At 51.3% G+C, this 16,494-nt stretch overlaps 1 protein-coding gene across 2 annotated transcripts; it reads right to left on the bottom strand.

Moving 5' to 3' along the window:
- Window positions 1-1,959: 1,959 nt before the first annotated feature.
- Window positions 1,960-14,837, bottom strand: Ube2i (ubiquitin conjugating enzyme E2 I). Of its 2 annotated transcripts, none has more exons than XM_052194691.1 (7): window positions 14,681-14,837; window positions 9,615-9,691; window positions 9,406-9,489; window positions 8,409-8,481; window positions 4,602-4,711; window positions 4,404-4,483; window positions 1,960-2,535 (listed from the first exon to the last, which is right to left on the bottom strand). In XM_052194691.1, the coding sequence occupies exons 2-7, from the start codon at window positions 9,678-9,680 to the stop codon at window positions 2,472-2,474; spliced, it is 477 nt and encodes a 158-aa protein (XP_052050651.1). In that variant the 5' UTR covers window positions 9,681-9,691; window positions 14,681-14,837; the 3' UTR covers window positions 1,960-2,471. The 2 variants fall into 2 exon arrangements, with proteins under 2 accessions (XP_052050651.1, XP_052050650.1); XM_052194690.1 differs by lacking the exon at window positions 14,681-14,837 and adding an exon at window positions 13,859-13,975.
- Window positions 14,838-16,494: the final 1,657 nt, after the last annotated feature.

The raw sequence follows: 16,494 nt of genomic DNA, 5'->3' as shown, positions 1-16,494 counted from the left end.
AGCCAAATAAACCCTTTCCTGCCTAACTTGGTTTCTGGTGGTAGTGTTTCATCACAGCATTAAGACAGAGGCCATGATGTGTACATGGGCATAGCACAAGGCCCAAGCTCCTGGGAGTGGCTTGGGAATCAGCTTTTTGCACCCATGGAGTCACCTGATGGGCATGGCCAGTTCTGACTACTAGCATTCCTGGAGCCGTCAAAGACTTTCTTTTAAAGATTTTAACAACCTTTGTGTGTGTGCCTATTTGTCTGGGTGGTTACCCATGAAGGCCAAAGAGGGGATCCTTTAGTGCTCACATTACAGGCTGTTGCAGAATCACCTGACATGGGTGCTGGGAACCAAAACGTGTTCCTCTGCCATCTTTCCAGCTACAGCCCCTACCTCCAGCAGATCCCCAAGGAGCACTCTGATGTCTGTCAGCAAAACGCCCCTCACTAAGCAACCCCACCAGGTTCCCCAGGAAAAGGCCTTGCTTTCCTAGGCTTGGGGAGATGCTGCTGATGCTGGAGGCAGTGGGCAGTGGGGAGCCCCCACAAGGACTGGGAGACAGGGAGGCAGGAGGAAGCAACGACACCCCGAGGGCTGCAGTTTGTGGAAATGTTTTAATTAGAGGATTTGTAGATACAGTGGTTAATCTGTTGCCCACAATTCCTTACCAATGAGGCTTCATGCTGGGATACCCTCCACCCCACCCTCTTAACACAGGATGGTCACAGACCACATTCTTATGTTACAAGATTCACATCTCTGGTAATCCAAGGACTGTGGTACAAAAGGAACACTTCATAGCTGGGGTCACTACAGTTTGCTAGAAACATCAGTTACTTTAGAATACTTTAACTATAAAATATATTGAATTTCCATATATTAACCATATACATGTGTACCTATTTCTAAATGTAGTCAGTTGTTACAAAATAAGACATTCTGAGAGCAGGCTACACACACACACCAGCCTGAACTCCCCAGGTGAGGCCCTGTGCCATTAGCTGCAACTGTCCATCCAAACTCAGCTCCCAACTATACTTGTGGCAAAACATACCCACAAGGCACTGGCAACCCAGTCCATACAGGTGCCATCAGCTGTGTTGAGCACAAGTCCCTCCAATTCCAGAGCGAAGACTCCTGGCTGCAGGCCTGGCCACCCCTTGATTGGTCCCTGAACTCGAGCCACTAGTGCCTGGTTCCCATGCCAGGGGTCTTCCAGGGGGCCTCAGGAAAAAGTCTGGAGACTGATCACTGCCTATGTCCACCGCACCTCCCTGTGTTCTATAAGCCCCAAGATCATAGACCCAGTATAGCCCAGGCCCACTGCCAAGTGCAGCTTTACCCAGACCAGCTCCAGCAAGCAGAGTATGTGGACGGTAGTACCTGAGGTCATCCTGTGCCGAGGCCACACCAGGCTGGTCTCCTGGGCTGTAGGGTAGGGTTGAATGCAGGCCAGGAGGTGCAGGAGCTGTGTGCTCAGGTGCTCTAGAGGAAGGACCCGCTGCTTGCCTGGCCGGTGGCAGGGTGGTCTCTTCCAGGTGCAAGGGTAGGGCATCAAAAGGCCACAGTAGTGCCCCCACTGTATGGCCAACAGGCAGAGATCAATGCAGGCCAGTTTGTCCTTGGCTCTCACCTGGCCTCAGCCTTGGTCTGGATCAGCCAGTCTTTCACCTTGCTGGTTTTACGAAGGCTGGATGCGGATTCCAACTTTATGAGGATCTCAAAGCTGCCTGGTACCTTAAGGCCCAAAGACCCAGGCGGGGAGAACAGAACACATCTCTGTACACAGTCCTATTTACAAAGAACCAGATGAAGATGGAGCTGCAGGGGGCCTGGGCACATCCCTAGCAGAAGCTGTGAGACCTCCTAGATGCTGGTCCTAAGGCTCAGCCTTGGTGCCTGGCAAGGGCTGCAGCCATGTGAGGAGGTATCGCCTCACATTTTAATGATGATAATGCAACAAAAACCTTTATATAAACAGTTTATTTACTCTAAACAGCAACACAGACAAAACGCCATATAAACACAAAGGAAGTGGTGCAGGATGGAGATGCTGGCCAACTTTGGATCTGAGGCTCATAAGCAACAGCCCAGGTTTCTGAGAAGGACGAGGGTAGGGAAGGAGGGACAGTGTGGTTCTGTCATACAGCCAGCTGGAGGCCAGAGCTCTGAACAGTGGGAAGCATGCCTGCATCCGAGCGCGACGCGAAGAAACTAGCTCCTAGGGGCTTACCAAGTACAAAAGTTTATCACTTTACAGCAGTTGAAATACTGACATCAATATTAAAATAAAAGCAAGTTTTACTTAATAATCAAAAATACAAAAGACTGAATATGCCAGTGGCGGAAATGGAAAATGGCGCCCGCTCAACCCTCCCAGGCGACTAGTAACTGTACGGAGCGACTTAGATCTGCAAAAGGTTGTAAACAAGTTCTTGCCAAGCCAATCCCTTCCTCGTCATGGAGCCCAGGGCCGCTGCTTATGAGGGGGCAAACTTCTTCGCTTGTGCTCGAACCCTTTTCTCATATTCCACTCTGTTTTGGCTGAGGAGGTCAAGAGAGAAAGAGAGTTAGACAGGGTGCCAACATGGCCTGCTTGCTGAGATGGAGAGAACCCCCCAGTGGCTGCCCAGAAGCAGGGAAGCAAAGTGGTCGGCTATACCAGGTGGCCCTGTGACAGGAGGGGCGACCACCTCAACCTCAGGGACAAAACATAGACAACCACATGAAAGGCAGTGTCCTCGGCTTCTTGCAGTGTCACTGCCTGTGCTATGCTGACCAAGCCTTTTGCTAGAGTGAGGGTCTTGCTGCCCAGGCTAGAGTGCAATGCGCTCCAGGAGACTCCCACTACTGACTAGTAAGTGCAGTCTGTGGCTCCAATGAGGGGAAGCCAGATTAGTGGTGAACTCATACACCACAGCCTTCCATTACAGCTGGGAACCCAAGTGTGTCTTTCCTCCACCTAGCAAATTCAGTAAGTCTGGTCTTAATCAGCCATGAACAAGTAAGTGTGAGACAGTGCAAGCAGGTAGAGAACAGCCCAATAGCACTAGGTTTTGCTCAGTTCTGAAAATAGGTAAGAGCATCTGTGGGCTTTCAATATGGAAGGCACGGACCCACTGTTGAGACTTCAGACCTAGGCTAGCCTGCACTGTGTATGGGAACAATGTGACCTTAAGGACTACAGAACAAGAAGACATTTCCAGGCTGGGCTCCTCAGAGCAGCAATCCTTAGGAGTTGCATTCAATAGTCTAGGCATGAGCTGCAACACATCAGTGGTCCTGCAAAGTGTCCTTAGAGGAAGCCTGAGCCCAAGTTGCCTAGTCTCGAAGTTTACAGAGTGGCCAAAGTCACCCAAAAAGGTCCATGACAGCAAGGCTACTCAGGAAGGAGGGACACAAAGTTTCTACATAACACACACACACACACACACACACACACACACACACACACACACACACACACACACACACACGCACGCACGCCATCAACAGAAATCCAGATGATGTGGGAGAGAAACCCCAGCCCCGAGTACTGCAGTAAGTGCTGGAACAACAGAGCCACGCTCACTAGCCTAAGGCCAGCTGTGAGCACAGCTCCGTCTACACCATAGTGCCATTAAGTACCAGCACAGTGAGAGGCTCCGAGTACACGGCTTCATGAACTGCACACTCCCTGTGTGAGGCTGCTCCGCCAGGAGGCATACAGGCCTGTACCAGCAGCCAGCACAGCAGAACACTGATGAGGCTTGCCATAGCATCTTACACAAGGGTCAGGCCCAGAAGAGCCCGGAGCACAGGTGATCAGTACACAAAAGGGTGTAAGCTACATTCCCAGGGATGCTAGATAGGCCTGCCTGGGCCCCCAGAGAAGGCAGCACCCAAGTATCAAGCTTGGGTATACACCCAACTTTCACCTGCTTCCTTCCCTGAAGATACAGTGCATACCCACGTCTTCCTGTCCTGCCTAGTTCTTGGAAAGAGCAGACTGGTGGGTTGACAGACCTCCCTAGGGCCACAGGTGAAGACAGAGGTGCCTGCGACTCTGTTCAGAGGACCTCTGTTCTATCTCCATTGGGTATCAGCAAGGCTGTGTTATGATGCAAAGGGTCACAACTTTTTATACTCCTACCGGAGATCACTTCAAACATCCACCAGTGCCCACCTCACCGTTCTATACCTACTATCATACTCTGGGCCCTGTCCTTGCTCAAAGTAAGCACCTTTGGTTCTGTTGCTGACAGGTCAGACATAGTTCCTTCGTGGCTGTTGTGGTGCTTCCACCCAGTGGGAGTATACACCTCTTCCCCAGGGTGCCCTCTCAGCTATCACACCCCAGAGTTCCAATCTGACAGGCAACCAGGCTGCACTTCCAGGGAAGGAAGGTTAGCCAGCTGGCAGTTGCTACTAACCAGTAAATTGTATAGGCCTCTGCTTGAGCTGGGTCTTGAATATTTGGTTCATTTAGAAGTTCTTGTATTCCTAATAAGATCTGTAAGAGAAACAAAAGCAATTGTCTTACATTGATGGGGCTTGTGGGGGATGAAAAACAGCCTTGGCCACTATGAATAGGACAAACCCGTAACAGGTGGTCAGGTGCCACTCCATACCTGTTTAATCGTGATAGCTGGCCTCCAGTCCTTGTCTTCCTCCAGGATGGACAGGCACACTGTGCCGGAAGGATACACGTTTGGATGGAACAGTGGTGGCTCAAATTTACCTGGAGGACAGGGAGGGAAAGGAATACTTTTGGAGGCAGATGCTGTCCTGTGTTGCCCCTGCCCTTCTTCCTGACACCAGAGCTCCTTTAAAAGACACAAACTCAGAAACTCAATAGCAAGGGGGCCATACAAAGAATACACCTCTCCTTCCTGAGAAGCTAAGCCTAGACCCAGCAGCCAACTCTGCCTTGAGGACCCTGGAACAGCCAGAGGAGACCACGGTCAGGCAGAAGCCAGGGGAGCTGAGCCTATGCTCTTCTCTTATGTTCACAGTAAGAGGAGAGAGGCCAGAATACATGCCCCAAAGACCTTTTCAGTGTAAACCACTTCATAACACAGGCTTCAAGTACACCATATTTCTTTACAATAGCAGAAAAATCTGCTCCAGGTACTATTCCAGAACTGATACTTGAGAATGTGCCTCACTTTGATCCAGGCAACCTTCTTTCTCTTTATTTTTCAAACCTGTACACCTGGAAAAGTGCAAGTCTAAAGGCAGCCTGGTTTTTCTTTTTTTTAAGCAAATGAAGGAGTCTAGGGTTGCTCTGGAAGTGCACTTCCCCGGTGTACGAGGCTTTGGCTGAGTTCCCAGTACTACAAACAATGGGCTGAGCAGCTAGCAGTACACACACCTATACCAACTACTCTGAAGGCTAGGCAAGAGGATTATGAATGCAAGGCCAGCCTATGCCTCTAGTGAAATCTTGCCTAACAAACAAACAACAAACCAGGGGTGAGATGGGTTGGGTAAGGGCTCAGAGGTCAGGAACACTAACTGTGCTTCCGGAGAATCTGGGCTCAATTCCCAGGACCTGTAAGGAGACTTACAACTACTGCTGCTCTAGGGACGGAATGAGTGCTTGCTCCTTCTTTCTTTTCATTCTTTGGTCTTTCTCTGTGGCCCTGGCTGGCTGCCTTGAACTCTGGTGGGATAAAAGATGCCATCCCCAGTTTTTATTAAACCCTCACTGTCCCAGAGCTTTGAGCTTTAAATAACAAAAGGATGGGAGCATAGCTCAGTGATGAAACACTTGCCTAGCATCTATGAGGCGCTGGGTTCAATCCAAGGCATCTCAAAATGCTAAGGTAATAAGACTGAGACAAGGAATGAACAGCAGCACTAAGGGCTGTGAGTTACTGCACGCCTCTCCAAGCACAGCTGTGAGGAAGGACTGGGGAGTGATGCATGCCACAGGCACAATGACAAGCACACGGAGAGGGGTTGTGGGTGTCAAGGCCCCAAACTAACGTCATCAGTTCCTCCAGCTCAACTGTCTTACAGTCAGGCCAGGCCTCCAGGGTTCCTGTTCCCACCTCCACAGAGGCACTTCTGGCAGCCACCTCTGAGTTTGAGGCCAGCATGGTCTGTAAAGGAAATTCCAGGACAGCCAGGGCTACACAGAAAACCCTGTTTCACCCCAAAACATTTTCCCTGTTTTTTAATGCGGGTAAATATTGTACATGTATGTTTGTGGATCACATGTGTGTAGAGCCCATGGAAGCCAGAAAAGTGTGTCAAATCCCCTAAGACAGAAGTTGTAGCTAGTTGTGAACTGTCATGGGATGTTAGAATCCAACCTTGACTCACTAGCAGAGCTGTATCTTGGGGTTCCTTACTCATCCCCGATTCTCAACACGTATCTCCTCCAGCAGCATCCTTCCCAATTCTGGGCTCATCTTTTTGTTCTTTAACTTGTACTTTCTTGCCAGCCATTCATGCTTACTTCTTTCTACCAGTGATAACTTGCATGTGAATCTCTTGGGGGGGGGGTATTCACCCCTCTATGTTTTTGGTCTCACTTAGCAGCAGAAGCTGCTTTGAGCAGCACGGATCAGACGTCAAGGAGCCCACCATTTTGCTGTCTGGGTTAGATGCTACATCTTGTTTCCCTTTACTCTCAGTTATCTCCCAGGCTACCACTAACACACACCTGTGCCAAGCTATGACTGCTGGTTCTCACCAACCAGGCTTCTATGGTGTTCCTGTCCTGTCTCTGTGAACATGTGTGAGCATGTTCTACAGAATAGTGGCAGGTCAGCTTCATGTGACAGCAGAGATCTTCCAGAGAAATAGCCTTTACATACCACAGCCAGTGCCCCAGGGCTTCTGCTGCCCAGTCCAGCTCTGGCTGTCTCAGCCCCTCTCCTCTATAGCCCAGAAGAGTCTGAAAAATGGCGTACTCTGCCCCATTGCATCTCTCACCAGCTGGTGTCTTCTAAGACTGCTGTAACTCCAGGGTCACACAGACAGCCAATACCCGAGGCTAATACCTCTTGTACTTCCCTGACAAAGAATGCCCTCCACCCCAAGATCAGAAAACCCCGGGAGCCTCCTCCAAAACTGCCCTGCTCCTCATTCGTTTGGCTGAGTCGAGCCTCCAAGCCATGGCAAGGGCGCTTCCCCGCTTCCCCTCACGCCCAGCAGCCAGCCTAGTAGTCACAGCAGATCTGGCTGTGAGTGGGTGTGGCTTCTGGACTATCCAGTCTGCGTTATGGTCTGTTTGCCTGTCTGTACAAGTCCTACAACATCTAAGTGTGTCTTGGTAACTGGTTGGTGACAAGGGTCCACCCTCTTGAGGGTCTGTGCACTGTTTATCCCGGGTCTCCATTTGGATTCAAGGGTCCTGAAACTTCAAAAGGCCCCTGCCCTTTGCATCTACACACACACACTTTAGATCCTGCTTGATTGATTGGGACACCCTGTGACACTTGCAGTCTAGCTAAGATAATCATCTTCCCACATAATGGCCGAAGTTGCTCCAGGCTTCTCAGACATACCCATGGTTTCCAGGGTACAAGATTTCCCTCCCACGGCATCTGGTGCTACTACAACAGTCCAGTTTCGAAACATGCACGCGCCATGATCCTTTTCTTCCCGCTCACTTTTTTCTTCCTAAGCAGCTGCTTCTTGGTTTTCCTAGCCAGTTTTGAGACTTCTTGCCTCATTGTATTTGCTTAGGATTCCAGCACCACATGAAAGCAGTGAGACTAACAACTCTGTCTCAATCTTAGCTACATACCCCTTAATTAAAAGAAAGAATAACAGCAAGGCAATAAGAACTCAGACAGACAAGGAAATCCCAAGCAGAGCAGGCAGTGGTTCCCAATAAGCTATGTTTAAGTGCTCCTGGGGAACCTTGCAGCAGGCAACATCTCTATTCACAAACAAGCTCAGACCTGGCCTTATCCTGGGCAGAATGGTGGTGGTGGGCACTGTACCCCCAAGCAAGTTCTGCTGAGCCATACTGAGATCAGTCCAGCCTTCCCTTCTGACCCACGGGTCTAATGGCCACAGGCACAGCCGCTGACCGGGATGTTAGGTATCCAACAAAACACAGCAGGCGGGAATGAGTAAGATTCTTTAGTGCTCTGAATTGAACTCAGCACCTGATATATGCTAACCACTCACCTAATCTAGTGGATCCTGTTCTCCTACACCCTCCCCCCCGACCTGTGGGCACAAAAGCACCCAAGAGCTTGACACAATTCTCCCCCTGCCAAGTGTAGTACATCCTATAGGCTGAGATTAGAGACCACACTAATTACATGCGCCTCTACCCTGGGATTTGTCATCCAAGCCAGCTCACCAATATTGACTATCCTAACACTGATACCTGCCTGCTAGGCCAAGCATCCAGACATGGCTCCCAAAGGGTGGCACTGGGAAATGGACTGCAGGCTCTTTGCACAACTTACATTTTGGTGGTGAGGACGGATAGTCATCTTTGAAAAGCATCCGTAGCTTGAACAAGCCTCCTTCCCAGGGAGTCTGTGGGGGAGGGAACCAAAGTTAGACCTGTGGCTCACTTGCCAAGGCAAGCCCAGGAGAAGTTTCCTGAAACCTGGGTCCTTTGGGCCTCTTCTCTATCTGCCCTATACCATTAAAGTCCCCCTAGGAACAAAGAAGACCCTCCACCATGCCTATGAGGATGACAAGAGTAATCCTCAGATAAGATGGAGGCAGAAGCTGGCTTGAACACAAGTAGGGGAGCTCACCAGCTGCTGGAAGGTTTAGGATCCAGTTCTTGGATGCCTGAAAACACCAAAAAGGTCAGCAAACAAAACCTGGGTCCAGCAGCTTGTACCTGCATTATTCAAGCCAGCCCTGGAGCCTATCAAGGTAGGGAAAGGGCACTACTCCCCAACCAGATCATTTTTCTACCTTCACCTGGAAGCACTATGGTACAAGTGCTACAACATGACTTGAGAGACAAGAACACCCTCAGCATGTCAGGGACCCATCCCATACTCTGCAGCTGAGCCTTGGACAGATGAATCCAAACTATGTTTTTGCTCAGTCACTAAGCTGAACCTGGAGGCCGGGGTTTGGACAATGCCTGAGGTTATAGGAGACCCTCCCTCTCACATATGCAAGGGTGGACAACCGGCTGCATTGAGACCAATGTGTGTTAAAAAACAGCCTGTACTCTCCACGGACAATTTGCCATTGGGGCTCACCACAATGGCAGCAACCTTCTCCTGGCTCCTCACCCAGGGCTATTCACTGACCCAGTGATTTGCCAGGGTCCAAGCCTCCCTACCACCACAGACTACTACTTATCCTGGGAGAGCTGTGACCTGGTAGGCTAGCTGTGGTCACAAATATGTGAACTTGGGTCCCTTCTAGCAGTTCTGCTCCCTTCGATCTCTTGTTAAGTTAATATGTTTTAGCAAAGCTAGTGGCCGCCCTTACCCCCTTCTTCCCAGGAATCGCGCACTCCCAGTTCATCAGGTTCATCGTGCCATCAGGGTTCTTTGTTGGGACAGCGACAAAGCCCTGAGAAAGAACAGTCACAAAACAAACCAGCTCAGACAACAAGCCTGGCTCTCACCCAGTGGCCACAGACTGGGAACACCAACCCGATGGAAGCCCCTCTGTGGCAGCCACAGAATGTGCCTTACAAAAGGGTGGTCCTTCCTCCAAGCTTTCCTTTCCTGCGCAAGTCGGCTGAGGGCAATCCCCGACATATTCAAAGTCCCTGGAACAGAATCCACAGAGGGAGGGTTAGGGAAAGCACACACATTTCCTCTAAGCCACCTCCTACCTCCCACCCCAGCCAGAGACGGCGGTTACCAAGACAAGAAGCAGGTAAACGAGGCTGGAGTCCAGCCAGCCCTCGGAGCAAGTGCTAGCATCATACCCCTCAACCGGCCCTCAGAACACCTCCAGGTCGAAGGAAGAGTTCCAGTGCTGTCTCTCTCATGCTTTACAAACTCAGCTGCTGGAAGGTGCATTGAGAAGAGCCTGCACAAAGGCTGTCGCGTCCCTGGCAGGCACTGAGCATCTCTGGAGAGACTTGGCACCCACTCCACAGTCAAACTCTCAGGACAGGCAGGGCCCGCACACAATCATCTGAGGCTAGGATGTGGCTCACTGGTTTACCACAGCATCATAAAATGCCACAAAGGTAGAGTGCTAGCCTGGGAGTTAGAGGAGGGTCAAAACAAGGGCCCTGAGACCCCAGCTTAGAATCAGGCCTGACAAGAGGACAATCACTACTCCTAAATGTACTAGTGAGAAAAATCCACACCACAGGGCAGGGCAGGATAAACTTCCATAGGCAGACTACTCCAAGAGGCCAGACTATCAGCCTACAGCATATCAGCTAGCACTTCAGAGATCTGCCCCATGACCCTGGGGGAAGAAGGAGGGCAAGATCCCCTCAGGCTCCACTCTGCTTGGGCAAAGGAGCAACTCCACCTAGGCCCCTGCTGCTTTGACTGCGACTCCAACCTGACTACCTCCTGCTTGGGTTTTTAAAATCTCTATATCCTTTTTAATATTACTTCAAAAAAAAAAAAAAAAGAAAGAAAGAAAGAAAGAAAAGAAAAAAAGAAAGAAAGAAAGAAAGAAAAAGAAAAGAAAAAGTACTCACAGAGTCCCAAACCTACAGAGCACTAGATTTAGGGCTGTGAATGAGAATCTAGCAGGGCAATGGGTATTCCACACTGAGTTGCTTCTCAGAGGTTCCATGTTTGACCCCAGCTTCAGGTTTCTATTGGGCTTGTGGGTAAACTCTCCCAGCTGGACTAGCTTAGTCTCTTGATTTCCGCTCAGTCTTCACCCCGAGGCAGAACCTTCAACCACCTCTGGACAGGAGCAGGATTCTTGCTAGAGCACACCCCTGTTACAGGTTCTGACAGGCCTCAAGCAGACCTCCCTAGAGTTGATGTTACTTAGGCTTAGCTCAGGCTGCCCATTTTATCTGCAAAGCCAAGACTACCCTAGGAATTACTGCACATCCTTGACCCAGCCAGGGACTCTAGAGCTTACACAGCTTCCCAGGCCAGGATTCCAGGCCCCACACATGACAGGTGGGCTCATTAGATATGCATCTCCAGCTGTAAGCATAATTGTTCGGTGGCATTACCTGAACAGACAGACCCACTGGGTCAAAGCAATCTTGTGAAGCCCTGCACTGAAGTCATAGGTGGCTTGTTTTGAGGTCAGAGTCTCACACTGTAGCCCAGGTTAGCCCAAAACTCACAACAACCCCCCCTGGCTAGCTCCTGGTATTGGGATTACAGGCATGAGCCATTACATCTGGCTCCTAGGCCACTTTTTCTTCCTTCTTCCCTTTCCTTTATTTTTGGAGATAGTCTCACTGTGAGGCCACAGCTGGCCAGAGACATACTATGTAGACCAGGCTGACCTTGACAACCATGCACCACAGCATCCTAGACTGCTTTTGATGACTGTACAAGTACACAAGTAGAGAGCGGCTGGGACTGCCATCAGAGGTGGCAGCATCACCCAGGAGCCAAGAGTTCAGGAAACATTTCAGTGGGTGAGGTCATTATAAGACAAACACTCCATATCGGCATTTTTAATATCCTGTACACTCTAAGCCAACATGAAGAAACTCTTTCTGAAGCACAAGCTGGGACTGCGAGATGGCTCAGCAATTGAAGACTACTAGATGCTCACCCATGGGTTCAATTCCCAGCGCCCACATGGCAGCTTGGTTGCCTGTAACTCCAGATGCAGAGGACCTGGACACCCTCACACATATAAACATGCAGATAAAACAACAGTGCACATAAAACATACTTTTAAAGTAAGAAAAAAAAAAGCACAAGCCACCAGGACAAGCCTTGACAGTGGTGGCATTCCTGCTAAGCACACCTGGCTCTATCAAACATACCCTGATTCTCTCTCTTTTTTTTTAAATCACAACAGACAGTACCTATGTTCCACAAGCTCCAATCCCAAAGCACAAAGTGTACAAATTAAAGGCAAGGCTCCTCTCTTACTGACTTCAAGTCCAAAACAGAGGGTCCAGCCCAAACCCAACTGTCTTTCCCTGGCACAGGAGCAGAGCCCATCCAGGAACAAGCACAACCACCAAAACTCTGCCCCAAAACCCCAACACCTGCCGTAGCAGTCATCTTTTAGGTAATCTAGGACCCAGGTGGAAGGGCAGTTTGCTGGTCATAGGGGGCTGTTGATAAGAGCAAGCTCCAACACCGCCCAGGTGACACTGGCGCACGGCAGGGAAGGGCTATAGCTAGCTCCCAGTGTCTGGTCAGAAGGGCACGCGGGCAGAGTCCAGGATGTCGAAGGCTGCAGCAGGGCAATGTGCCCCTCTTTTCAGCTTCTCAATGCACAGGCCCAATCTGGTCCTCGGGCTTAAGGACACTCTGGCGTATTCAACTGAGGGTAGGCTGTGAAGAAGCATCTACCCTCACACAGCCAATCAAATGGCAGAAGATCCCAGAGTCTGGGCAGGATTTCCAAACAGAACTCTGGACCCCAGGCCGGTGCTCTGGAGAAAGAAGCCTGGCTATTGTGCCACATGAAGCAGTTGGGACAGCCATAACTGACCTCAGGAGAAAGTAGCGTGCCCAGAGAACTCTGTCCTAACGTCCAACTGCAGTTATTCTACGTGAGAACCGAGAAGCTAGCTCAAATGGTGGCTTGCCCCTGCACAAGAACCTGGGGAAACCACCAAGAGTTCAAGGTTAGCCTTGGCTACAAAAGATTCTGTCTCAAAACAGGGAGGGGAAGTGAGAGGTGGCTCTTACCAGAACTCTTAAAGGCCTTTTGCCCCACGGTCAAGGAAAAGGAACCCTAGGGATACACTGGCAACGATCTAGGCAGAAACCTTGAGTCAGTGCTGCTGCTCCCGCGAGCCCTCCAAAAGCCACTTAAATACAACTGGCCTTCCCAGGTAACAGCCACTCCACGAGCTTAAATTTTGTGATGCAAAGACTAAAAAACAGAACACCTTCGAAGAAAAACAAAACACAATCCCCTCCCCACTGCTAGAGACAGGTAGGACGTACAGGGATGGGTCTTCTTACCACCCCAGGCTTCCTGCAGTGTGCAGTATTTGTCTGGCAACACCACCTACTTCAGAGCCACTTACCGGTCAGAGAGCCTGTGCAAGGTTGCTTATCTCCGCCCACCTCGGCAGAGGAAACATGGGTACCAGGCACAACGGCTGGCTTGCACAGGGTTAAGCGGCCTCTTCTACTCGAATGCACACTGTAGGCCCTAAGGATCCTTCACTAAGTATACCACGCTGTTTCTTAAGTTTCCACTGGCAGAGACAGCCAGAGGAGGGCAGGACTGCAATCACTCACAGCCTAAATATCTTTAGGATCAAAACAAACTTCCCTTCGATGCCCGTTTTCCACTATGTTGTTTCCACTAAAACAACAGTTCTTTAAGAATAAAGGACAGCGGGGCAGAGAATATGCACAAGACCTCCACAAAAACCCAAACGACAAGCCTAGAGTCTCAGCAACGAACGAAGCAAGCCAAGCCTTCTGCTGTGACTCCGGGTGCTTACAGGCCGCGACACGGCCCAGTGCCCACGGCCTTCCTGCACTCCCGCTCGCCTAACCACGGAGCCCAGAACGGGTCTGGGAGCTCCTGGGAAGCTCAGATTATCTGTTGCGGGGTCGGCGGAACTCAGTACGCGAAGAGTAGGAGGGCAGAGGGCCGTGCTCCCAACCCTGCATTCGCCCGTAGCACAGCGGCTGGGCCCTAGTGCCCCGAAGGCCGAGACTCGGAGGCGGGAGGAGGCCGCGAGGGAGAGGAGGCCGCCGTGGCTCCGCTCAGAGCCTCCCGGAAGTTCACTGGGAACGGCGGCTACTCGGGGAGAGGATCCGAGTGCGCGCGCAGGCCGGTGGCGGCTCACCTGGGCGACCGCGGCCCGGACCGTCGCGGCGGCAGAGGCGGCGGCGCTCCTTTGTCTCGGGACTTCCCTCCGCGCCCGCCGCGCGCAGCACCGAGCGCAGGACCCCAGCGGGCGGGGCGGGGCCTGAGCTGGGCTGCCCGCCTCACGCCTGCTCAGCGTACCGTAGCTCCTCTCCGGCGGCCTACGCGCCTACTTAAACACGAGCTTCCCGAAGCCCGCACTCGGCTGCCGCACTCTCGTTGCCCGCGACCGCCTACGGAGCCGGGGCCTGGGGCGCCCGTCCAAGCAGGCGGTGCCCTGAACGGCCTCACTCTTAAAGGGGCCGCGTCCTAGGCTCGAGGGAGCGTCTGCAAACTCCTCTTCGGAATGAGCGCGTCCACTCGAGGACACATCAGAGAGTCGTGTGAAGCAAAGGAAGCATAGATTTCCAAGGGTCATCCGGATGCTCAGAGGGCACCTTTCGGGGCACAGGCTCTGGAGGTATCCTTGGGCTCAAGGCCCGAGTCCTGGGAGCAAAGATCAATGAGGCCTAAACATCCTGGGAATCGTCGCAGTACGCAGACGATCCCCGGAACGTAGCTCGCTGTGACACTTTCTGCAATTGGCCAGCTCAGGAACTTGGGCGGGGTAAACCTCGAATCTACCCAATGAACTGGCCTCATACAAAGGGCCAAACGCATGCAAAACCGACGGGGAGACAAATATGGATGCTCCCTAACCTACGAGTTAGCCCTTAGTGGGGGAGGGGAATGGGCCTGAAGCATGGGGGAGGGGCAGCACCCGAGAACCCCCGCCCCTAATCCCCTACGCCGCACTCCACACCTCAGTTCCACCTGAAACCCCTGCGCGGTTTCTGCTGGCCCCGCTGGACACGCTCTTGTCACGCGTGGCCTAGACTAGTTTCCTCGGTCAGTCCTCTGCAACCCAGCTCCGCGCTCAGATGCTTCCTCACCGACTCACCGACGGGACGGGTACTTAGAACCGTCGGTTGGCCCCCTGGTGGCCATCCTGGCGCCTGCTCCAATTTTTTTTTTTTTTTTTTTTTTTTTTTTTTTTTGTGGCACGTGTCGGAAGCCTTCCAGGGCCAGTTACAGCCTACAAGGGCTTCCTGGGAAATTGGACTCTGGGTCCAGTGCTGCCGGGGACTTCAGTGTTAATCTGCCAGTGTCTCCATCCATCTACTCACTACTCTCATCTTTAGTTCTCCTCTTCCCTTCTTAGATGCCCCAGAACAGGACCAAGGTCCCATGTCCCTTGCCCATAATTGCCCACCGTTCCCTGGAGCTCACCCTATTAATTCCTCCTGTTCTTAGCTGTACTGTTTTATGAGTTAAGATCACGGTGAGTAACAGATCCTGAGGGACCTTGGTCTCTCATTGGGACTGAGATGCGTTCTCTCCTACGTCCCTCAAGACTGATCCTCTTGCTTCCCCAGCATGGTGATTCTAAAACCCTCTTTTTCCCATGGTTCCCTTCCCTGGGAACTCTAAAGTCCCACCTGACTCCCTGCCTGGCAACTTTATTTACCAATTAGAGCCATCTGGGATGCGGGGTTCCACTGTGTCTTACATGCAGATATGTGAATTCCCGTGTAATTTGGGAACCCAATTAATGTAAGCAATAAACCAAATCCACAACACCGTGGTTCCCACTTTGCTGAGTAGATGTAGGACTTGCCATTGGTTCTGGGTGCTGAGTTCCAACCAGCACAGAGAACTCACATCCTGGCAGATGGAGTGTGAGGCCCAAAGGCCCTTGTGCTAGAGGGAATGTCAGGAATGGTAATGGTGGAGTTGTCTGGGTTGGACTGGAGTAGGAGGTATATCAGCCTAGAAACCTTGTATTTTTCAGAATATGCATTCTCAGTGGACAAGGGTCTTGGCTGGGGCCATCTCTCTGGGTATAAAAGGGAAGCCAAGTGTAGCAGTGAGTTTGTGCTACATGGCTTTGGCTCCTGGTAGGATGCACATACACACCTGCCTAGGAGCTATCTGAATTCGTGAATGGAACACACACACACTCACCAGTTAATTGCATGCTCACCAGTTAATTTTAAACCGCCTTGGCTACCTCAAAGGCTAGCACTCCATCTTTTTTTAAAGACTTATTTTATTTGTATGAGTACAGTATAGCTGTCTTCAGACACAGCAGAAGAGGGCGTCAGATCTCATTACGGATGGTTGTGAGCCACCATGTGGTTGCTGGGAATTGAACTCAGGTCCTCTGGAAGAGCAGTCAGTGCTCTTAACCACTGAGCCATCTTTCCAGCCCCAGGCTGGGCACTCTTAAATCTTCCCCTGCTATCCCAGGCCTAATCAGGGATAGCCACTTACCAGAAATCTCTCATGGCTGCTTGGCTTTATCTCCTGCAGCTCCTATGTCCATCTGTAGTCCACCACTCCTCCCAACCCCCGTTTCCCTTGAAACCCTAAGGATCCTGCTCCATCTCCCTTTGCCCAGCCATTATGTAGGTACCCGAGGCCTGAGGCCTGCAAAGCTCGTGACGCCATACAAAGCAATGTATAGGTCTGTTGCCAAGGCAACGGCTGCCATTTACCCAGAATTCCATAGCCCACCTTTACCTGTAATTACGTCACCCCCCAGTATATAACTGAGCAGCTCTCCTTTCCTCTCTC

This window comes from Apodemus sylvaticus, chromosome 10 (genome assembly GCF_947179515.1).
Source record: "Apodemus sylvaticus chromosome 10, mApoSyl1.1, whole genome shotgun sequence".
NCBI lineage: Eukaryota > Metazoa > Chordata > Mammalia > Rodentia > Muridae > Apodemus > Apodemus sylvaticus.
Note: the sequence above shows the minus strand (reverse complement) of the source record. Positions and strands in the feature narration are given on the sequence as shown.